The following is a 23,450-nucleotide window of genomic DNA, read 5'->3' as shown; positions in this document are numbered from 1 at the left end:
CAATTTTTCCAAAAAGACAAAATATTATACCACTAGCAGCCTGAGGCTGTCAGCTGGGGTGAGCTTTTTAGCTCAGTGTCATGTCGAGACTTATGAATAAGTAAATCTACGAGGAACAGGGCCAGGGAAAGGGATAGAAGGGAGACAGCAGCAAAGAGAAGCAAATAGGAGGACTCTTAACTCGAAGGTGCCTACAAGCTACCTGAGGGTCTCATTACAATTCAGATTCCGGGCTGGGCACAGTGGCTCATGCCTGTAATACCGGCACTTTGGGAGGCCAGGGCAGGTGGATCTCCTGAGGTTGGGAGTTCAAGACCAGCCTGGTCAACATGGTGAAACCCCATCTCTACTAAAAATGTAAAAATTAGCCAGGCATGGTGGCACATGCCTGTAATCCCAGCTATTCAGGAGGCTGAGGCAGGAGAAAAACTTGAACCTGGGATGGGGAGAGGTTGCAGTGAACGGAGATGGCACCACTGCACTCCAGCCTGGGCAACAGAGTGAAACTGTCTCAAAAATAGATAGATAGATAGATAAACAGGTTCTGCTCCAGATCTGAGGGGGTACCCAAGAGCTTGCCTTTCTAACAAGCTTCCAGCTGCTTTGGCTCCTGCTGGCCCAGGTCATGCCTGGCAGGGCAAGGTATGAACGCAGGGCAGAGTGGGCAGGAGTGAAACTTCGGAGCCAGATCTCCTGGGCCTGCCCCTTGCTAGCTGTGGATGTAAATGAGGATCATTAGTCCTCAGCTCACAGAGCCTTGAGGTGAGGCTTGAGGTATGAGAAAATACACGTGACCTAGGTAGCTGCCGCTGAACGCCAGCTATCACTATAAGGCGATGCCTTTTCAATACATGGAGATGAAAGCGACCACAAGCTAGGTCTGTCCAATTACAAAGGGAACAAAGAAGGATTGGAGGTTTGTCTAAATCCCACCCCTTCATCCTGTCCAAACTTGGAAGAGGATTTATGGGTCATGTGCCCACAAGATAAGCAGAGGCTGCATGAGACAGGAAAAGCAGTGGTTAAGTGGTGAGCAGTAAATCTAGGTAAGGACATAGGAGTGGCCGTGGTACTTCTTGCAGTTTTTCTGTGGGTTTCAAATTTTTCCAAATAAAATTGGGAAAGTTAGGAGTTTCAAAAACATCCCCACTGATTTGTACTGAAATAAAGGGGAAACTGAAAAATCATACTGATCTCAGCAGGTTATTTAGAAGCTGGTCTGGGCCTTCAGTTTTTTATCTTGAATAGATCCGTGCGGCCCCTTCAAACAATAGTGTCTGTCGTCTAGGACGCAATGACAGTTGGTGGGAAATGACATGGGGAAGCCACAGCCTGAAAGAGGACCACACAGGAGGAATTTCAGGCCCAGAGAGGGAATCAGCTGGCAGTAAATCCAGATGCTAGTCCAGTCCCAGGTCCTATTTCAGCTCACTACCAAATAGAACATTCACATGTTTACAAAGCTATCACACGTTGCTCACGGGATACACCTAGAAAGCAGTTTCTAAGACATCTGAAGAAGTGCTGCTCCACCTGTGGTAGCCTCAAAGTGAGGACACCCTTGCTTCAGACCACACCCTGGCCTCACACACCCTTCTTTCAAATCACCACAGTGCACAGAAACAGTTCAGCCTTTATTTTTGTCAGACCCTAGGTCACTTGGAGCTGGTGTACTTGGTGACAGCCTTGGTGCCCTCGGACACAGCGTGCTTGGCCAGCTCCCCAGGCAGCAGCAGACGCACGGCTGTCTGGACTTCTCGGGATGTCAGGGTGGTCCGGCCCGAGTACTGGGCCAGCCGGGCAGCCTCACATGCCAGTCGCTCAAACACATCGTTTACAAACGAGTTCATGATGCTCATGGCCTTGGCAGAGATGCCGATGTCAGGGTGCACCTGGAGAGAGGGCAGCACCACTCGCTTAATGGAAGGGGCTGGGGGAGGGGGGGTCCTGCCTACACTGCAAGCCTCACCCCTGAGCTGGGGTTCTAGGAAGCCAGAGGCAGAAGGCAGGGAGGCTCCTCACCAGCCCCTTCCCAGAGGCCAACAGTCATGGAAATAGGGATTTGTGTTTTCTTTGTACTACTATGGTATATCCAAGTTTTTTAAAAGAAGTTTTCAACTGCAAGAGGTAACATGATTAAGTTCCTTGTATGATCATGCACAAGAATCTATATTTAACAAATGGAACCAGTTACACATGCATCTTGCTGGTTTCATTGATGCATTTGCATAATGTTCCATGGTATGGATGTATCATACTTCCTATCACCATTCCTCTCTTCATGAACATTCCGGGTTTGGGTTTGGGTTTGGGGTGTTTTTTGTTGTTTTTGCCATTAGATGGTGCTATGGTAAATGTCCATCTTTGAATCTTGTGTGAGCATAGGGAAGGTTATTTCCAGAGGTGGGACTGTGGGGTCAAAAGGTTTGTGCACGTAACTTGGTGGAGCACATAACCAGTGGACATGTGCATGTGACAGTGGCAGCCCCGAACCAGGAGGGAGGAGTCCTGTTCTGTGGCTGTATTATGAATTGCTACGACCTCAAATATGGCCCTTTTCTCTGGGCCTCAGTTTCCTCTTCTGTCACACAAGCTTTTGAACTAAGTGATCTCTAGTAAAGCAATGGGACCTGACAGCAGTCCTGAAATGTGAGTAGGTAGACCTGGTCAGATGTGAAGTGGGAGAGAAGTGACTGTCCCACAACCTACATGGAGTCAGAGATGGAGACAGCACTAGAACCAACAGGCTCTGTCCCACCCACCCTCCCTGCCACCTCTGATCTCGACTGCCAACAGCAAATCTGTGCCTGGCACAAGGCTGGTTCTGCCCAAACCCCCTCTGCTGTCAGCACACCCCATTCTCCTTAGGGCTCTCACCCACATCGGGAGGTCGAGGGGTTATCCCTCAGCAGCACTCTCCTCTGTGGGTCCAGGCCTGGTCTCACCCATCAGTTGCAATTTGTGCCCCTCACAGTCAGACTAAGACACAGGACTCAGTGATGCCCACTCCTACCCTACTTTCTTCAGGGCACCGGAGTCTGTCCTCTGGTGCATCTCTTCAGCCAACCCGTATCAGTGCTGGACCCACTCACCCCCAACCCTACAAGAGCATTCCCAGGCACCCAGGTTGTCAATTCACTAAAACTGCTAATGGGATTTGGACTGGAGACAGGCATTACCTCTGGGGCCTGCCCTAACAGAGGGGTAAGAGTTTCAAGCAGGTTGGAGACCCAGGGTGGGCAACACATGGCTACGCCCGCTTCCTCCTGGCCTTGGCCCTGCTGAGCAGTGGCTTTGGATCCTCCAGACAAACTGATTGTCAGTGTTCCAAGTGGCTTTTCATGCATGAATATAGGGCACCTGCAGCCCCAGTGTGTCGGGGAGAGGGACACACAGGAAGGATGCTAGAGGCTTGCCCAAAGCCAGGGGAGCTGGGACACTGCCACTGTCAGGCCACATGATGCAGGAATGCCATGGAGCCTTTAGGGGCCTCAAGCTCTTTTGTCTGTAACGTGGACAAACCCTAAGCCCCTCAAAGAACTGAGTGCCACTTGTCCAGAAGACCTTCCCCAAGACTCCAGTTCACCCTGAACACTCCTCTCCTCAGTCACCACCAACACACTTCGTATCATAATGTGTTTGGCACCTGATCACCTTCAGCCTGGCACAGAAAGTGTGGTCCTCTTGTCTTTTAATTATGTCCCACCTGGGCCGGGTGCGGTGGCTCACGCCTGTAATCCCAACACTTTGGGAGGCCAAGGCAGGTGGATCACAAGGTCAGGAGGTCAAGACCATCCTGGCTAACACGACGAAACCCCGTCTCTACTAAAAATACAAAAAATTAGCCGGGCGTGGTGGCAGGCGCCTGTAGTCCCAGCTACTCGGGAGGCTGAGGCAGGAGAATGGCGTGAACCCGGGAGGTGGAGGTTGCAGTGAGCTGAGATCGTGCCACTGCACTCCAGCCTGGGCGACAGAGCGAGATTCCGTCTCAAAAAAAAAAAAAAAAAATTATGTCCCACCTAATCATATTATCTCATCATCATTCCCGTAAACTTCTGGAGCGTGGCAGGGAGCACACTGTCTCCCATCACCGGTGCCGAAGATCCTGAGAGGTAGAGACCTTGGAAATCAGGTCCCGCCACCTCAAGAGGGGCCCAGCCTGCCTGAGCCACTTGCCCCAATGCCAACACTAACCTCAGGGTCCCCGCTTCCAGCCAGTTCCCTTTCAAGGCGCTTTGCAAGGGCATCCCACACACACATCCTTGCTCTGCACTCACCTGCTTCAGCACCTTGTAGATATACATGGAGTAGGATTCCTTGCGCCGACAGCGCTTTTTGGACTTTTTGTTCCCAGAACTGCGACCCCCACGGCCCCCGGGCTGCTGCCGCTGTCCATACTCAGCGCTCATCCTCCTGCTCCTCGAATAGCCCCCGCCCACCCCCTCGGAGCTACTTTTTATCAAGTCAGCTGCCCCACCAGGTGTGGCTGGGGACATGCACCTGGGAGAGTGGGGGGGTGGGAGGTAAGGGGCGTGACTCAATCGCAATCCAGAACATGCTCTGGGCTAACCTTGAAAAGAGACTAATTGTTCCTTCCTCTCCCGAAAGTAATCCCTCCGAATTAAGAAACGCTTCACCAGGTCCCCTCCCCCACCCAACCATCTCCCAGTGTATTTACGCACTTGTTAAAAGTTCAGGCCAACTCCAGCCCACCAGCCTGTAATCACGGAGCACACAGGTGCCAGCACAGCTCAGAGAGCTGGGGACTCCAGAAGGAATGCAGGTTCCCTCCCCCACTGGGCCCCAGTGGAGCTGAAGAGACAAGACTGGTTCACATCAAACCACCAGAGAAGGGTGAAGGGGCTAAAAGTGGTGGTACCTATGGTGAGGAGGGCTTGAGTAGCTACAGGCCGCTTATTGGCACAAATGGGATGTGCCTTTGTAGGCATTGTAGGATGTATCTTTGTAGGATGTATTCGTTAATTGGGAAGAATGAGAGAAAGAAATGGTGTGAAAGGTAGAGTGGAATCAGTGTGAGCAGAGTGTAACGAGGCTAGGACTGAAGGCAGAAGATGAGCAAAATGCCTGAGCCTGGACTAGATGCAGAGAGCAGAAGCCCCCCAGGTGGTGAGGAGGCTGACAGTGAGGAAGACCACTGGAGGCGGAGAGAAGCAGAAAAACAATAGGTGCTCACCAGAAAAGCAGACATGGGGGTCTTGGGAGTTAGCAGTAAAGAAAAGGCCATTGCAAAATGGAGAAAGTCAATTGTCTCACTTAGCGCCTATGGGGGAACAAATATTTCAGGCCCTTGAATGCTATGATTAAAGAAACCTGGAGCAATATGAAACATATTGGGGCATGGGCAAAAAGAGGATGTTTCAAATCAAGAGGCGGGGGAAGGGTTCCAAACACCAGCATCACCTGCTGGCTGTGTTAACGCGAGCAACCCCTCAATCAACTTACCTCTCCACCCCGCTCTGAATGGCAGGTCACATCCTACGTGCTAAGGCTTAAGAGAACAGGGCATTTCTCAATCCAAAACAAGACACTGCTAATTTTAGAAATATGTATTTTGTGGACTTTTAAAGCATTCTTTAAATTACCAAGGTTGACATTTTTCTCGACAAGTAAGCTGACTAGACTATTTCCATTCCTCTAGGTTCCGAAGACCTCCTGTCCTAGCATGGAGACCAGAGATCCCGAGACTACCTAGATTCTTAGCAATATCCAGCACTTCCTTGGCTGAAGTAGCAGGGACTCTGTCCCTCCCTGTTCCCATTATCCCAGCAGCCCACTCTCCAGATGCCATTCTCCCCTGCACCAAGGCTCTGGACACTCAGGACAGACTCACTTGGGCCATTTTGCTCCAGGTCCCACTTAAGGCATAAAGCAGTCAGGCCAGCACTCTCTGGGGTCAGTGGGTAGAGGACTCCCGTCTGTCTCTGCTGCAGTGTCTCATGGGAGGCTCTTGTCCCTGTTGCCCAGGGCAGTTCCTGGACTTCGTGGCCATCTGAGAAGACCCTCCTCATTTTCCAAGTGAGAGCACACTAATTCCACCTCTCTGGGCAGCTACTCACAAGAAATTTCCCTCCTTTTTGAATACTTCTGTCTCCTATCTAAATCACAATTTAGCATCTAATTTGTGTCCTGTATGGTTCTGTCTTACTGGCTTTCCAACAAGATCATGAGCTCCTAAGGGGTTTAAACACCATCTGGGACAGTTGCTCCCGCCAGTCCTGGCATAATGAGTACTGAAAAACCATGGCTGTGTCTTCCCATAGGGATGGCTACTGATTTCAGAGGCAGAGTGATGAATCCATACCAGGAAGGATGGCCACTGGTGAGGGGCTACTGAAGTTCAAAAGACCCAGATAAGGTATGCAGAGCCCTGGGCTGGAAGTGAATTCAATAGTGATGATGAAAACTATGGCTGTGGACAGGTAAAAATACAAACTTTCCTGTATCCCAATAGGAAGAAAGGTTCACAGATGTTGGTGTGAAAATGCAAACTCCTGGCCATCTCTGCACTTCTCTCATTCTACCAAACGTGATTAATCAATAGGTCTGATGCTCAGCAACCTTTATTTTTTGAGACAGTGTCTCGGTCTGTCCTCAGGCTGGAGTGTAGTGGCACGTTCTCTGCTCACTGCAGCCTCAACCTCCTGGGCTCAAGTGAGCCTCCTCTTTCCAGAGCAGCTGGGACCACAGGCACATGGTACCATGCCCGGTTCGTTTTATTATTATTTGTAGAGATGGGGTCTCCCTACTTTGCCCAGGCTGGTCTTGAACTTCTGGGCTCAACTGATCCTCCTACATTGGCCTCCCAAGGTGATAAGCTTACAGTCGGAATACAGGTGTGAGCCACTGTGCCTGGCCAGTCTGCATTTTTTTGAGACAGGGTGTTGCTGTGTCACCCAGGCTGGAATGCAGTGGTGCAATCTCAGCTCACTGCAACCTCCGCCTCCCGGGCTCAAGCAATCCATCCACCCCAGCCACTTGAGCAGGTGGGATTCCAGGCGTGTAAAGATGGGTTTCGTCATATTTCCCAGACTGGTCCTGAACTCCTGAGCTCAAGTGATCCACCTGCCTCAGCCTCCCGAAGCGCTGGAATTACAGGTGTGAGCCACCGCACCTGGCCTGCGTTTTTAACAAGCAGCCCAACTTCTATGCAGTTGGGGCAGAACCTCAGATCACAATCGGAAAACCACGCTCCTGGACAGTGGTTCTCCAAATACAGCCCCTGGACCAGCAACAACAGCATCACCTGGAAACTTGTTAGAAATGTTCACGTTCTTGGTCTCCCCCAAAACCTACTGAACCAGAAACCGAGGCGAGATCTGGCAATCTGATCTCATGAGTGCTCCAGGTGATTCTGATTCACGTTCAAGTCTGTGAATCACAGGCCTGAGAAAAGGTGCAATTTCAAATCCGCAGTAAAGGGAGAACGTTCTTCGAGCTCCTACGGACTAGTCTTCGGTTCCCATCCACACACTGACGCTGGATCCAGCTCCTGCTGAGGGCAGTGCATGTTGGCACTGCAGGGAGGAGAAGGCCCCAGAGACCCGAGAAGGAAGGTAGGGACCGTGGCTTCCTCTTTCTTTATTGGGCGCTTTGTAGATGTCACGCAGGTCTAAAAGTTACACTGTTAAATAATTATTTAAAAACTGACCAGGACGAAGGTCCTGGTCCAGAGCTCCAAACCAGAAGCAAAAAGGAATCGGGGCGGTGGGCTGGGGGTACTCCTCCAACATCACCAAAACCCAGAAAACGAGGATCCTAAGCTCCTCCGCGGGCCAAATCCAGGGCTTGGGCCCTTGGGCTAACCCGCTGGTGCCTCTGACTGCATCACACTCAGAGTAAGTAACCAGCAAGGGGCTGGAGGGAACGGCCAGCCGAGTCCAGACATGGACAGACGTAACTGGAAGGAGGACAGGAAACAGACAGGTACTGTCCAGCTGTAGATAAGAGAGTGCAGCTAAGGCAGGTTGAGGGGCAGGGGAGAGGCTGGGGGAGCAGTATTGCAGCAATGCAGGAGTGTAGCCCCAGGGTCCTGTCCTGAGCGGCTGGTCAGGGTAGCAGCTGTTAGTTCCCAGATGGAGCTCCTGACCCGAGCCCAGGTAGAGGGCTCACACGTTGTGGGTCCTCTTGGTGAGCTGGGGCTCCTCATCCACCAGCTTGGACTTGAGGTGCTCCTTGTAAGCCAGGATGTCTCCAGGCCACTTGGTGATTGTCTGCTTCTCACAGACCCAAATTTCCTGTGCAACCTAGAGAGCAAAAACTAGACTTAATCCTGGGCTAGTCACTGTCCCTGCCTCTGCCCAGCAGACTATCCTGAGGGGCATCTAGGAAGAAAACTCCACCCTCCAAACCCATATCCAACTCACTGTCTCACTACTTCTAAGTTATTTGGGATGTTCTCACCCAAGGGTACCATAATCAGGTTTGGAGCCTTCCAAGCCAGGAACTGCTGTGTCACTCCTATTGTCAGCTCCCTGGCAGGGCCTAGATCTATTCAGAGGCTTCACTCTCAGCCTTCTTTTCTCCACCTCCCATCTTCTCCAGAGCTTCAGAGGAATGAGCAACAACTTCTTCTCCAATGACTGAGGTAGTTCTCTGTCTAATCAAAATCCTTCTAAGAATACTATTTTTGGACTAAAGAATCTTGGGACAGTAGTAAAAGCACCCAGTTTTCTACCCAACTCTTTCCCATTTGGGCCCAAAATGCTAAGTTGGTTGACATCTCCAGATAGCTACTGAAGAAATGACATTCTAAGTAGCCCCAAAGAGGCATAAGAACCGGTCCTCACTACTTGTGTCTATGCTCTGAGCCCCTTCTCTTAATTAAGTAGGCGGGTATTATGCACCCTCCACATGCCATGACTACCCTACCCAACCCTCTAGAAGCTCTCTGCTGTGCCTCACCCACTGGCCAGGGCCTCACCTGCTGAATGAGTCTGAAGTCATGGCTGACCAGCATCATACCACCCTCAAATTCATTGATGGCATCTGCCAGGGCGTCGATGGTCTCGATATCCAGGTGATTGGTGGGTTCGTCCAGGAAGAGCATGTGGGGGTTCTGCCAGGCCAGCCAGGCCAGACACACTCGGCACTTCTGCCCATCTGACAAGTTCCGGATTGGGCTCACCTGAATAGAACCATGACCTACATATAACTTGGCATTATCCCACCAACCAGCACAGCTCATCTCTCCCTCATTTCTCCGTGACTCTTCCATTAGCATCGCCATTTTACAAAAAGTGAGGCTCAGAGAGACCCACTAGTCTCTTGAGGCCTGAAAGAGACTCGTCCGGAAACCTGAAGCCCTTGCCATTACTAAGCCGGTATCTCTTGCTCTCTTGACAATTAAATCTTAATGAACTGGATCCTTCCAGATCTGAATCCAGAAATTTGTTTTCTAGACTGCAAGTTCCTTTGCCCTCAAGCACTATGGCACAAGGGCATGTCAGAGACTGGCACGCTATCCTTGCTCCCTTAAAATGCTCCATTACATAACAACCTAGAGTAAAGAAAAGGTAGTAGGTTCTTAGGGGAATCAAATGGCGGAGACTCTGGTTTGGACAGCTTCGAAACCTAGCCTGGCAGGACAGTGTCCCTTGACCCACCCAGTCACAGTCTCCCAGCTATTTGGCATCTTCACCACACCCTCCTTTACTGACCTGTTGTTTCCCAGTAAGACCGTATCGCCCAATGATCTTCCTCATTTCTTCCTTCTCCTTGATCTCTGGGTAGCACTTCATCATGTACTCCAAAGGCGAGAGATCTAAGTCCAGCTGCTCTTGTAAATGCTACAGGAAAAATGGAAGCCATCTGGGTGTGACTGGCATCCCGCTTCAAAAAGAACCCTACTAGATAACTTCCTATTTCTATCTCAGGCACCTGTTCTGGGTTCAAGAAGCAGGTAGGAGCCACTTAGGCTGGAATTCCTGCCAGGGGGTGGGGGCGGCTGGCTGGAACTCGGCCAGATACAGCCCTTTCCTACACCCTGGGCAATTCCCCGGATCCCAACCCCAGGCCTGTACCTGATGGTAACGCCCTATCTTGACATGAGAGTGTTTTCGGATCATGCCATCTGTGGGTAGTAACTAGGAAGAAAAAAGTAGAAACGTTAAACATGAAACAAAGGAAGCCCAGTTAGAGACATAGGCAGAGCAGGCAAACACACACATGTTCACAATGAACAAAACTCAACTTCCTAAAAAGAATACATCACCAACTCACACACTGCTATTCTGGCCACTCTAAAAATATTTAGGAAGATGTACTGAAGCAGATGTTCTCAAGAGGCAAAGACACAATTTAAGTAGTTATGAAACGTCTACTGCAGAATGCACTATGCTATATAACAAAGGACTTGGATGTAGGTGTAACATACATTTTCTAAAATTAAAAACAGTTAAGTCCTCAAAGTTGTCACTGTCATCGATAGGTTCTTAGACACAGACCTATTTTAAAGTTTCATTTTAAGTGAAACAACATATAACAAAACTAATTTTGCCACAGGCTAACTGATATAAAGAAAAATTAGGTTCCTGCAGCATTTTTGGTCACAAAAAAAGATCACCAAACTTCTAAATAAAGATCCAAAGATTCTTTTTTTTAAGAGGGAGTCTCACTCTGTCACCCAGGCTGGAGTGCAGTGGCGCGATCTCAGCTCACCGCAACCTCTCTGTCCCAGGCTCAAGAGATTCTGGAGTAACTGGGATTACAGACACCTGCCACCATGCCTGGCTAATTTTTTTGCATTTTTAGTAAAGACGGGATTTCACCATGTTGGCCAGGCTGGTCTCAAACTCCTGATCTCAAGTGATCTGCCTGCCTCGGCCTCCCGAAGCACTGGGATTATAGGTGTGAGCCACGGCGCCTGGCCAAAAGACCCAGTCACTTCTAATATTCAACATTAAAATACATGTGAGCTATACATACACTTAAGAAAGATTAATAGAAATGAGGTAAGTTATTTACCCAATTTTTGGTGAATCAGTGAGTGATGGCAATTGTAAGAGTGGTGGGTTAAACCAAGGAATAAATGTTTGCAAAGGGAAAATCGTAAGGAGCACCTCCTATCACCACACAGTTCAAAAATAATCACGAATGTGGCTGGTTTGCTGAGTGCATTTGTATGATTATCATAAACTTTATGAATTTTTCTTTTACAGTAATTTATACTCATTCATGCTATCATTTTCCAACCTGCTTATTCAAGTTTAGGATCATGGGCAGCCGGAGCCCATCCCACAATCCGGGGAACAAGGCAAGAACCAGCCCTGAAGAGGACGCCATTCCATTATAGGGTGCGCTCACACACACCCACACTCATTCAGACTGGAACCACTGAGACATGCCAAGTAACCTGACAGGCGCAGCTTTGGGATGCAGGAAGAAACTGCAGTACCGGGGAAAACCTATGTAGACGTTAAGGGGAAAGTGCAAACTCCACAAAGACAGTGGTCCCAGCTGGGAATCATTTCTATTTTTCATCAATATTAATGAAATGACATTACTTGAGAATCTGCAGCATCCCTAAACGCACAGATGTTCCTATATTCTAAATGCTCTGATTGAAAATAGAAACATGGGCCAGGCATGGTGGCTCACGCCTGAAATCCTAGCACTTTGGGAGGCCAAAGCAGGCAGATCATGAGGTCAGGAGTTCAAGACCAGCCTGACGAACATGGTGAAACCTCATCTCTACTAAAATACAAAAAAATTAGCTGTGGTGCATGCCTGTAATCTCAGCTACTTGGGAGGCTGAGGCAGGAGAACTGCTTGAACCCGGGGGATGGGGGTTGCAGTGAGCTCGGATCGCACCATTGCACTTTAGCCTGGGCAAGAGTGAGACTCTGTCTCAAAAAAAAAAAAAAAAAAAGAAATGTGCTCAAATACATACATGTATTCACACACACACTATGAAAGACTCCCCCCTACATCCCTGTCCTAGGAAAACAGCCCCCAGCCTCAGCACTGTCCAACCAGACATTCCCCTTCTCCTGTCTGCTGCCCCGCCCCTCCAGATGGCTCACTCACCACCAGGCTACTCAGGCCCTCCCAAAGTAGTAGCTGCTGCATCACTTCCCTCTTCCTTAGCCATCGCAAGGCCTAATCTTAGAAGGATCCACGCCCACCTTGGCACTGTACCTCTCCAGTTAGCAGCTTCAGAAGAGTTGACTTCCCTGCTCCATTGGGCCCTACCAGAGCCACTCGTGTGTCAAGGTCAATTCCAAATTCTAGATTATTGTAGATGCAAGGCTGAAGTGGGGATGAGAGAGATATGGACACAAGGCTAGAGTACGAATCTGCTCTGACCAGCAGACCAAGCCCGCTGACTCCCCAGTCACCAAGAGAGGAGGAAGGAAGAGTAGTGGGAGGAAGCACTCATAGTAGACCCCGCCTCCCCCACTGCCTCCGCCCACCAACCCAGCTGAGTAGTCTTCTTTCCATATACACGAAGAAGGGCCTGTGAGCAGCCTTGGATGAAGGCATCCCAGCTGCCACACCTGAAAATCCCCCAGAGCACGTGGGCTAGCAGGTGTGGTCAGCACAGGACAGGAGCAGCTCCCATGAGCTGCCACTCACCCTATAAGATACACCCCAGCCACCCATGCCCTGCCCTGAACTTACCCCATCTTTTGTATACTTGAAGCTCACATTTTGCACCATAATGACAGGTGGAGGGATCTTGCCACATGGTGGGAAATAAAATGACAGTGTCTAGGCAGAAAAGAGGGCATGTATCAAGTTGGCTCCCTTCTTATCCATCTCACCTTAGGCCACCCAACCCCACCCAATCACACCCTACCTTATCGCTCACGACCCTCTCTGTCAGTCCTGATGCCATCATTTTCTGTAGCGTCTTCTCCTTGCTCTGGGCCTGCCGGGCCAGCTTGGCACTGCCATGACCAAACCTCGCAATGTAGTTCTAAAAGAGACCAAAGGGAGCTTGGAGTACATGCAGGCGCTCAACAATTCATCTTCAATCCAGGGCAAAAATGGTGATCGTAACTCCTTCCCAACCTCCTCCATCACCCCAATTTGTCCCAATGCCCTCATCCAAGCCCCCTGCTTGTTTTGGACAGGAAGCCACGAGCCTGACTCTGCAGTCTCCCTACCTTCATGTGTGCAATCTGATCTTGCTCCCAGTGAAACCTCTTCATCTGGTTCTCCTCCAGCTCTAGCCGCGTCTTCACATACTGATCATAATTACCCTGCGTGGAAATGTGCCAGGTAAGGCGTGCAGCTTTAACCTGGGTTTCAATCCTGGATTCTCATTCAGAGTTTAGGGGGATGAGGGATGGCACTGAGTTGGCCCTGGCTCTAAGAATGTGCCGTAAGAACAGAAGAAGTGCATTACAGAAGCATATCCTAACCTCAAATCAGAGTCTTTTCAATTCTATGCCCCTTGCTCAGCGCAGCCAGGGTCAGGCTCCAGCGCAAATCCTTAGGTTAGCCAGAAAGACACCTGTGGCAATGGGAGTAGCCCTGAAAATCACGGTCATAGAGACGTCATGAGACTGAGAGCCTTCCAATACCACCTCCCATTCCTCTCCCAGCCCCTAGAGGCTGAAGCCCCACAAAAGACTACAAGAGCTGTCTCCAGATAGGAAAACAGACCAGTCAGATTTAGAAGCTGACAAACCCTGCATAAGTGGACTACCATGGCTTCTATCTGCAAACAAAAACTGGACTCAAGCTAAATATCCATCAGAAAGGGCCTAACACGTTACAGGATAAACACATAACGAAATACTGTGCAGTCACTGAAGATTGTGGTTGATTTATATATACTCACATGGAAAGCAGTCCAAAATATACTAAATTTAAAAAGCAACCTACAGAATGATTATTAAAATTGTAACTGTGGCCAGTTGCAGTGGCTCACGCCTGTAATCCCAACACTTTGGGAGGCTGAGGTGGGTGGATCACTTGAGGCCAGGAATTTGGGAGCAGCCTGGTCAACATGGCAAAACCCCGCCTCTACTAAAAATATAAAAATTAGCCAGGTATGGTGGCATGTGCCTGTGGTCCCAGCTACCTGCGAGGCTGAGGTGGGAGGATTACTTGAACCTGAGAGGCAGAGGTTGCAGTGAGCCAATATCACGCCACTGGACTCCAGCCTGGGAGACAAAGACAGACCCCATCTCAGGAAAAAAGAGGCCAGGTGCTGTGGCTCACGCCTCTAATCCCAGCACTTTGGGAGGCTGAGGCAGGCGGATCATGAGGTCAAGTGGGCAAGACCATCCTGGCCAATATGGTGAAACCCCGTCTCTACTAAAAATACAAAAATTAGCTGGGCATGGGGGCGCGCACCTGTAGTCCCAGCTACTCAGGAGGCCGAGGCAGGAGAATCCCTTGAACCTGGGAGGCGGAGGTTGCAGTGAGCCCAGATTGCTCCACTGCACTCCAGCCTGGCAACAGAACAAGACTCGGTCTCAAGAAAACCAAAAAAAAAAAATGCTGCAATTGTATAAAAAGATATGTATATATGAAATTTTCTACAAATGCGTGCAAGTATACATGAAGTGTCTGAAAGGCTATATTAAAAACTAATACTCCTATGACTATGAATGAAGAGGACATCAATTGTTAATTTCTTATATGCTTTTTGAAATATAAAATGAAAAGGCAAGGCACAACAGTGGGCTGTTGAGATCCTGATCCCCATTCTCCTGTGGTCATGGAAGATGGGGTAAATGTGTTAACTCCAGTGAAGCAGAGTTAAGACGGCATTCAAGAAGGCAGAGGGAGGCCTGGTACAGTGGGTCATGCCTGTTTTTCCAAAACTTTGGGAGGCCGAGGTGGGCAGATCACCTGAGGTCAGGAGTTTAAGACCAGCCTGGCCAATATGGCAAAACCCTGTCTCTACTAAAAATACAAAAACTAGCCAGGCGTGGGGGCGCATGCCTGTAGTCCCAGCTACTCGGAAGGCTGAAGTACAAGAATCACTTGGATTCAGGAGGTAGAGGTTGCAGTGAGCTGAGATCGTGCCAGCCTGGGTGACGGAATGAGATTCTGTCTCCAGAAACAAAAAGGCAAGGCAGATGGCACCAGGGCCTGCCTGGGCACCGTGAAAAGTCAACTTCTTTGCCACAAGGCAAACATACACCATGTGCACAGGCTGCCAATCCATGGCCTATGGCCTGGAAGCAATGACTTTGGGATTAAAATAAAACAGGTGGCAGGACTCCTTGTCCTTATCCTTTTCTTTTTTTGAGACAGAGTCTTGCTCTGTCGCCCAGGCTGGAGTACAGTGGCACGATCTCGGCTCACTGCAAGTTCTGCCTCCTGCATTCACGCCATTCTCCTGCCTCAGCCTCCCGAGTAGCGGGGACTACAGGCGCCCGCCGCCACGCCCGGCTAGTCTTTTGTATTTTTAGTAGAGACGAGTTTTCACCATGTTAACCAGGATGGTCTCGATCTCCTGACCTCATGATCCACCCGCCTCGGCCTCCCAAAGTGCTGAGATTACAGGCGTGAGCCACTGCGCCCGGCCGTCCGTATCTTTTTATAGCAATAGGTAGAAAGGAGCTAACAGATAGGTCTGGTTTTTTTGTTTTTTGTTTTTTGAGATGAGTCTTGCTCTGTCACCCAGGCTGGAGTGCAGTGGCGTCATCTCAGCTCATTGCAACCTCCACCTCCAGGGTTCAAGTGATTCTCCTGCCTCAGCTTCCCAAGTAGCTGGGACTACAGGCACCTACCACTACACCTGGCTAATTTTTTTGTATTTTTAGTAGAGATAGGGTTTCACCATGTTGGCCAGGCTAGTCTCAAACTCCTGACCTCAAGTGACCCACCCACCTCAGCCTCCCAAAGTGCTGGGATTATAGGCATGAGTCACCACACTGGCATTCTTCTTTTTTTTTTAAAGAGAATTTCAGAGATTTGGTAAGCAGAGATTACCAGAAAGAAGCCGAGGCCCACTCACCGTATAATACTTCAGTTTCTTGTTGTGCATGTGAATGATGTTGGTACAGACACCATTCAGAAAATCCTGGGAATGGGAGACGAGGACCAAGATGCGCTTAAAACTGCAAAGCCAAAGAACCAATCAGTGAAGAGCTCAACAATGGGAGCTAGCTGACAACAGGTGAACTAAGAGTCAGGCCCATCCTTATTCCTAAGCACCTTTTAGATGTGTTGTCCAATTCCTGGTTGTCAGCAAGCACCTAAGCCACCACTTAACAATCTAACTCTAAGGGACATCTTTCAGTGTGGCGAGACAGCCTGAGTTTCCTCAATCTTCTGTTCTAATTTTCAACAGAATGGAGTGGAGACAGTAGTCACAGTGATAGTAAACAGAAATGTGTATGTACACAAATACACCCACGAATGTATCCAAAACTGTGGGTGGGAAGACACAATAAAAAACAAAATTCTTTACTTTTTGAAAGAAGGTACTAAGTCACTGTACCACTAAAAACCTTCTTTAAAAATTGGTACAGTATTCCAGCTTATTCAGTTCTTTAGCCGTAGGACCATGACCATATTGGCTATATTTTCCTTTGTCATTGCTTCATGATCTTAGATGGAAGACCTCCTTTTTTTGCTTTATACAATTAAGAAAAAAAAACATCTTTAATTAAGATCTTGAATTTGAAATATGGAAAAAATCAACAAGGATTTTTTTTTTAATGCTCATAAATTTCAAACTAAAGAAAAACAATCAAACAAAACGGCCAGCCCTAAACAGCCCTAAAGGTGCTCACTGCTTGTCCAAGCAAGTGAACTCCGGCCTTCCTTCAGTTCCTTTCTCACCGCTCTAACAGCAGTGCAGTTTCTGGGCAGCCATTTTCTAGATTCCCCGCTTTGGGACCGGCCCACTCACATCCCCCATTCCACCTTCTTACGTTTTTAGTTCTTCTTCCAACCACACACAAGCATCTAGGTCCAGGTGGTTGGTGGGCTCATCCAGGAGCAGCATGAAGGGCCGAATAAAGAGGGCTCTGAAGGACAGTAAAGGAGACAGAAGCACCTCAGAATTATAATGGATGTGACACAGGAGGGACCAACTTGCCTGCTACATGCAGTTCTGAGTAGGCTCCTGGCTTGAGTCTTGAAATCAATTTTAGGCTCTATACTTCAGAGGGAAAAGAAGTAGGACACAAACAAGAGTCGAAGAGGAGAGACTGAAGAGTAGAATACGGGACTCAGAAGCATATAAGGACAGTTTGAGGCAAGGCTGTAGAAGTCTCTATGAGTTGATAAGCCTTGTGCACTGAAGTTGGATACCATAGAGACGACAAAAAGATACAAAGGAAATAAACTGCTAAAACAAATTAGACCTATCTGAAGGTCTGAAGATAGACCTATCTGGTGGGGTGGCCACAGTCTCGCAAGGGATAGACTCTAAAGCTCTGGTTCCTCTAAAGTTCTGGTTCCCAAACCAGAAATCTGTGTTTTTAAAAGCTCCTTGGGTGAACCAGTGACAGCTAATCCTTGCTAGCAAGTGGAGCCACTGTGTTCATGTTCTAAGGCACACGCAGGCAACTTTCTAGAGCAGTATATCAAGTCTTATAAATTCCCTTCACAGAGAATGATGGGGCAAGGAATTACCTGTTTAGTGACTCAGGGGGGATTATTGGGGGAATGCTCGTCTATAGAAGCTCACTTTGAGTCCAGGCCACAACAGAGTAAGAATGATAGCTATCATAATCGCCGTCTAACATTTTATCTTTACAGCCAAAATTAGCAGGAGTACAGCACAAAAAAGGTGGAAAGGGAATCCTGGTGGGAGGACAGAAACAGACCTACTCTACCGTTTTACCTAGGACTATCCCTAGGATCTCTAAACTCTGTGCTGGGTGCTGGGAATCCAACAGAAAACTGAGTCACTCTACCACTTCAACCAGGGAGCTCTCTCTCTAACCCATACGCAACAACCCCCTCTACACTGCAGATGTCCATGTCTCGTTTGACACTTACCGATGACTCCTGTTCCAAACAGTTCCACTGGAGTGAACACTAAACTCTGGAGAGATGGGGGAGTTACGGCAGTAAGGAAGGAGGGAGGGACTCACCTGGCAAGGGCAACCCTCATCCTCCAGCCCCCACTGAAGTCTTTTAGCTTCTTGCGCTGCATGGCAGGCGTGAAACCCAGTCCATGTAAGATCCGCGAGGCCCTCATCTCTGCCTTGTCAGCATCCAGCTCCTCCAGGCGCTCGTAGAGCTCCATGAGTTTCTCACACTCCGCTGTGGATAGTGTATGGCCATGAGGCTCCTGGGGGCCTTTCTGGGAGGACGCCCACCCCCATGCCCAGGTCTGGAGCCCTACCATCCTCATGAGCCAGCCGCTCTGCCTCCCTCTCCAGCATGGCCCGCTCTGTGTCAACTTCCATCACACACTGCAAGGGTGTCTTGTCACTAGGAGGCATCTCTCGAGTCAGATGGTAGATGTCAATGTGCTCAGGGATGGGCACTTCACGTTTCCCAATAGCGGAGAGCAGCATGGACTTTCCTGAGATGGGAGAGAAGCAGACGCTTGGTACACTGAGCTTCCCCTATTCCTCTTCACCACTAGCTCTTCCACCCCAGCCAAACTGGGACCTCATCCAATTTTTTTTTTTTTTTTTGAGGACCTTTCTTCCCTTTATTCGTTCAAACCCTGCCAGCCCCCATTCTTGGGATTCCTTTCCAACTTTCCTCCAATTCTTGCCGCACCCCTTCTCTGAAGCTTTTTTCATTTACCACAGCTTCACACGCCCCTGACCAACTTCTCCAGCACCTGCTGTCTGTAACTACTCATGTGGTACAGGGTGGACGCACCCTAATCCGAAAATCCAAAATGCTCCAAAATCCAAAACCTTTTCAGAGCTGACATGACGCCTAAAGGAAATGCTCATGGGAGGATTTCAGGTTTTTGGATTAGGGATGCTCAGCTGGTAAGTATAATGCAAATATTCCAAGATCCGAAACACTTCTGGTTCCAAGCATTTCAGATAAGGGATTCTCAACCTGTACATACCACATACCGCTCTGCACTGCTAGTTCCTTTCCCCTGGACATATCTGGTCTCCCACCCACATTCTAAACGCTTTGCTCTGAACATAGTTGGTGCTAAATACTTGTGAGTGACAGATGAGCCAAGGAGAGATACCTCCCACTTCCCCTTCCAAGGGCCTCACCAATTCCATTTAAACCAATGAGGCCATAACGACGGCCTGAGTTTAATTCCAGTTTGGTGTCACTGAGCAGCTCTTGACCATGAAAGGTGAGTGAGAGGTTGATAATGTGAACATCTGTACTGTTGGGGTGAGAGGCCAGGACGCCAGTGACAGCTCGAGCAGCAGCTTTCTTCATCTCAAAGTCCTCTAGCTCCTTGGTCAGCAAATCTATTTCTGGGGATAGAAAAGCCGTTTGGGAAGATGGCTGTGAGACCGACTCAGCTCTCCACAAAGAGGAACATCCTGAAGGACTGGGTTCCGATCCTGCTGAGCAGACTCAGATGTTTCCCAAGCTTTACAGAGTGCACACTGACACAGAGCTGCCCTGACACCCTGCTCGTTTTGACACCCGTCCTTTTAATTATAATCTCTCTTGCCCTTGTTTTGTCCCTTCATATCTGTTTACTTACTCCCGTCATTCATAACTTCTGTCCTCCACTACTGTGGCCAGGAATAAAACTTCCCCACAGCCTGACTTTACTGCTCCTTCTAATCGCTTTCTAACTCCCCCTTTTCTGAATGCCTGTTACAATTTGCAAAACTAATTCTCCTTTCCTCTTCAAACATTTACTTAGTGTCTATCTGAGAAGTTCATAAAAAAACCCAAGACCTAGTCCTTGCACTCAAAGATGACACAATTTAGACAAAGAAACAGGAGATACAACATAAAAAGGTAAGTAACACTAAAAGAAAGCAAAAGCATATAGAGAATGGAAATATTGAGGTCAGGTTTGACTGACAGACGCTTCACTATCCTGAGCTAGGCCTTGACAGAAATGTCAAATGTAGCTAGCAAAAACATGATGGTATTAGAATTCAGTGTGTGAAAGAACAGAGATGTGGTGACTATTCAAGGGATAATAAATAGTCTGGATGGAGCAGAAGGCTGTTTAGGGAGTTTTCAGGGGGCAGGGAAGAGGGCTGGGATTGGACTGCCAAGGGCCTGGAATAGTCTTTACGGCATATTGCCATGTTTCCCCGTCTAGACGGTAAGTTTTTGGAAGGAAGACTGTAGTGCCTCAGTGTATAGCACCATGTCTAGCACTTGAGAAATAATAAATATTTCCCAAAATATAAATAACAGAAAGGGAGCTCTCTCCCAGGAAAAACCCCATGAAACAACCCATAAGTTACTCTCTGGTAGGGAGAGCCACTACTCCTGTGAGGACAAGCGTATAATGTAGCACCGAACCTGGCACACTGGCCACCATGCATAGAAATGGAAACTGAAAAAGGGGCAGGGAACCGAGCCCCTCCTCACAGTCTAATAGAGCAGCAACACAGCTCAGCAACTCCCACTTCTGCTTGCCACTGAGTATGTGAGAACCTTGTCTTCGGCTTCCTCGCTCAATGATAGGGTGGCACAAATTCCAACTCTACTGATTTGATTCATCATGAAAAGTTGCATGACACCAGATACATTCTCCACTGCCCCCAGCATCAAGATTTCGACTCTGGCTGGGGCATGCCTTAAGTCTTAGCAACCATTCCCAACTCACTCCTCCCTCAATTCACCTGTGGTCTCTCTGCCATTGGCCTCATTCTTCTCCTCTGCCACCTGTGGTTCTGTGACAGCATCTCCATTTTCTTCATGTCCTTTTCTGGGCCGCTGTCGAGCTTTGGCAGCCTCCTTCTTTTTGGCTGCCTTCTTCTTGGCCAGGTCGGAGGGCATGATGATGACCCACAGGGGTAGGTTAACTGTTCTTTCAAGGTGCCTGAAGGAAGGCAAACAGACACCCCCAAACTCTAAACTTACTAGTAAGAATGCCTGGGCCCTGCTCCATCCCTCTCAGGAATCTTCCTGTCAATATCAAGCCTCTGATGTCCTGGCCTGCCCCTGCCTCATCTCTCCCAACTTGGTCAGGGTCTCTCAAACCAATGCCGATTCTCAGCCGCTCTTCTAATCTTAACATCTTTTTCCACAGGCACCAGTTCCCCCATGAACTGCCTCACTTTGGAAACGCTCCTTCTTTCAGGGCCTCCGGCTGGGGACCAGGTTCTGCCCCTCAGCGGAGGTCCCCGTCTCTGGTTTCCCTACAACTTGGCGCTCCGCACTCAGCTGGCCGCCTCGCTTTCCGGGCTTCCTTCTCCCGTCCGTCTCGGGCCTCTTCTCGGTCGTCCCTCTCCACATCACCCGGCCGCAGAACCCAGCCTCTTGCCGGGACGCACTCGTCCTCGCCCGCGTGAGTTCCCTCCTAGTCTCCACGCTCGTCACCCCGGGGTACTCCCCCACCCCGCCCGTGAGGTTCTCTCCCTGAGCTCTATCTTTCCCCTCGCAGAAACCTCCATCCAAACCCCGTTCCTCCTTCCTCCTCTAATCCTCTTTCCACATCACCGGCGGCCACCCTCTCCCTACAGCGCCCCTTCCCCTAACTCACTGGGCCTTGCTGCTCGGCCTCTGTCGCAACAGAGCTGCTCCTTGGGCTCCTCCGCGTGCGGCCGGCTCACCAGCCAATCACGACCTCGGGTGGTTCTCGGCGCGCCGCCGCGCTGCCTCCTGGGAAGTGTAGTCCTCAAGTTGCAGCGGCCAAGAGTGAGACCCGGCTTCAGGACTACCGCGTATCCCAGACACCTCGCGGGGCCGCGTGACGCCATCAGGATGCGCGAGGCTCGGGAAGGGGCGGGATTAGAGTCCAAGAGCTCTCTGCTAGCGGGCCCGCTTCGGGCGCTGGAAACTGCAAATCCCAGGTTGCTCGTCGGATAAGCCGGCTGAGCCTTCCAGGCTTACCCCACCTCTCGAAAATCGATTGAGCTGTTGTGGAGTTACGAGTTTTTAGAGCTACCTAACCGACTCAGGCAGCAGGGCGTGCAACTACACTTCCCAGCTTGCCTCAGCGGGAGTAGGTCGAAACAATGGGAGAGGAGAGGTGGGAGGTGAGCGGAGAAGGACTGAAATGAAGGGGACGCTGGGCAGGGGTCCCGGAAAGCGGGGCATCCCTGCGAAGATGTTGCCAACGGAATTCCTTCACGAAAGAAAGCGCCTTGGTTTCATGAAACCGTAATTTTAGAGTCTGGTTCATTGTTAAACTTTTAGAAGGTGCCAGACGTTGTTTTGGAACCTCGGCCGCTTAGCCTACCCACTCCAGAATTGTTAGGTTTCCACTGAAGCCATGCAAGTTTCGTGGAAAGAGCCCTGAGATAAAAAGGCCCCTTGGCCGAGATTCGTTTTATTAGTTAGCCATGCTACGGGCCCGTTACTTTCCCTTTGAGTCTCACTGTTTAAAATCTCTCACATGACATTTTGGGCTGGATGGTTTAACAATAAATACAATCTCTCACGGACTTCACCTTGCCTACATTGTAAACTCCAAATGTTTAGCCTCAAGTACAAGGCAGGCCCTTTGTGATCTTTGTTACTTCTCCAGGCTCCTGTGCAGCAGGAGTATCTCCATCAGTGATACTTGGGGAAGCAAAGGAAGCTATTACTCCCCGTGAGCATATTCTCCAAATGCAGCACCTTTTCGCCCGCAGTCCGTGACTCAAAAAGTGAGAACTAGTTTTTTTTCTCAAACTCAAATACTTTAGTAGAACTTACCTACTTAAATAGTTCGGAGGTTAACCATGCTATTTTACACCTGCATGCCTTTGAACACACATTTTCGTAGAATATCCTCCACCAACGAAGTGCCTACTATCTGTCAGGCTCAGATATGTGTGCTGGAGTTGCAATGGTGCAAAGTCACTCCCTGACCTCAAGGAGCTCATAATGCAGAAGGAACATGTGAAAAGTAAACAAGCTGGGTGGGGTGACTCACACCTGTAATCCAAGCACTTTGGAAGGCCGTGGTGGGAGGATCACTTGAGCCCAGGAGTTCAAGGCTGCAGTGAGCTATAATCAAACCATTACACTCCAGAATGGGTGACAGAGATAGACCCTGTCTCTAAAAAAAGAAGGAAAAACAACAACAACAACAACAGAAACAGACCTTGACACCATGACATTAAGTGCCGTAAAAGAAGTGACTTTTGTGTGTTGCTGGGGTACCTAGGTGGAGACCTTGCTTGACATCGCATAATTAAGAGCATAACCCCAGTTCTACGCTTCATTGTGTGGCCTTGGGCGAAGTATATGTTCTCCTCTGCAAAATGGGAATGATAGTTACAAAAAGAATACAGTTAAATGACTGCAAACCCCTTCTGTATGAAGCAAAGGAGTTATGATTGTGGATCACATAAAAAGCACTCATTTGGCCAGGCGTGGTGGCTCGTGACTGTATTCCCAGCACTTTGGGAGGCGGAGGTAGGTGGATGTTTTGAGCTCAGGAGTTCAAGACC

The 23,450-nt window shown here is 49.2% G+C and overlaps 2 protein-coding genes across 3 annotated transcripts; both read right to left on the bottom strand.

The window, feature by feature from the left end:
- Positions 1 to 470: 470 nt before the first annotated feature.
- LOC103883343 (late histone H2B.L4) lies at positions 471 to 5,423 on the bottom strand. The gene is made up of 2 exons (XM_021936428.2): positions 4,278 to 5,423; positions 471 to 1,892 (listed from the first exon to the last, which is right to left on the bottom strand). The coding sequence occupies exons 1-2, from the start codon at positions 4,494 to 4,496 to the stop codon at positions 1,656 to 1,658; spliced, it is 456 nt and encodes a 151-aa protein (XP_021792120.2). The 5' UTR covers positions 4,497 to 5,423; the 3' UTR covers positions 471 to 1,655.
- A 129-nt stretch (positions 5,424 to 5,552) lies between these two features.
- On the bottom strand, positions 5,553 to 21,968 carry LOC101002560 (ATP-binding cassette sub-family F member 2). Of its 2 annotated transcripts, none has more exons than XM_009204235.4 (15): positions 21,554 to 21,768; positions 20,691 to 20,890; positions 19,137 to 19,349; positions 18,287 to 18,469; positions 18,033 to 18,204; positions 16,863 to 16,958; positions 15,941 to 16,043; positions 13,128 to 13,223; positions 12,818 to 12,937; positions 12,640 to 12,729; positions 12,157 to 12,267; positions 10,041 to 10,103; positions 9,678 to 9,806; positions 8,942 to 9,145; positions 5,553 to 8,264 (listed from the first exon to the last, which is right to left on the bottom strand). In XM_009204235.4, the coding sequence occupies exons 2-15, from the start codon at positions 20,845 to 20,847 to the stop codon at positions 8,127 to 8,129; spliced, it is 1,875 nt and encodes a 624-aa protein (XP_009202499.1). In that variant the 5' UTR covers positions 20,848 to 20,890; positions 21,554 to 21,768; the 3' UTR covers positions 5,553 to 8,126. The 2 variants fall into 2 exon arrangements, with proteins under 2 accessions (XP_009202499.1, XP_009202498.1); XM_009204234.3 differs by having other exon boundaries at positions 7,580 to 8,264; positions 19,137 to 19,364; positions 21,554 to 21,968.
- Between the last annotated feature and the right edge of the window lie 1,482 nt (positions 21,969 to 23,450).

This window comes from Papio anubis, chromosome 4, assembly GCF_008728515.1.
Source record: "Papio anubis isolate 15944 chromosome 4, Panubis1.0, whole genome shotgun sequence".
NCBI lineage: Eukaryota > Metazoa > Chordata > Mammalia > Primates > Cercopithecidae > Papio > Papio anubis.
The sequence above is the reverse complement of the archived record's forward strand: the minus strand, read 5'-3'. Positions and strand labels throughout refer to the sequence as shown.

Coding starts and splice junctions, on each gene's coding strand:
- LOC101002560 (XM_009204234.3), bottom strand. CDS start 20,847: ATGCCCTCCGACCTGGCCAAGAAGAAGGCAGCCAAAAAGAAGGAGGCT. Junction 16,959..18,032: donor ATGAGGGTTGCCCTTGCCAG/GTGAGTCCCTCC, acceptor ACTGTCCTTCAG/AGCCCTCTTTATTCGGCCCT. Junction 8,265..8,941: donor ACTTCAGACTCATTCAGCAG/GTGAGGCCCTGG, acceptor TTTGCTCTCTAG/GTTGCACAGGAAATTTGGGT.
- LOC103883343 (XM_021936428.2), bottom strand. CDS start 4,496: ATGTCCCCAGCCACACCTGGTGGGGCAGCTGACTTGATAAAAAGTAGC. Junction 1,893..4,277: donor TCTACAAGGTGCTGAAGCAG/GTGAGTGCAGAG, acceptor CCCTCTCTCCAG/GTGCACCCTGACATCGGCAT.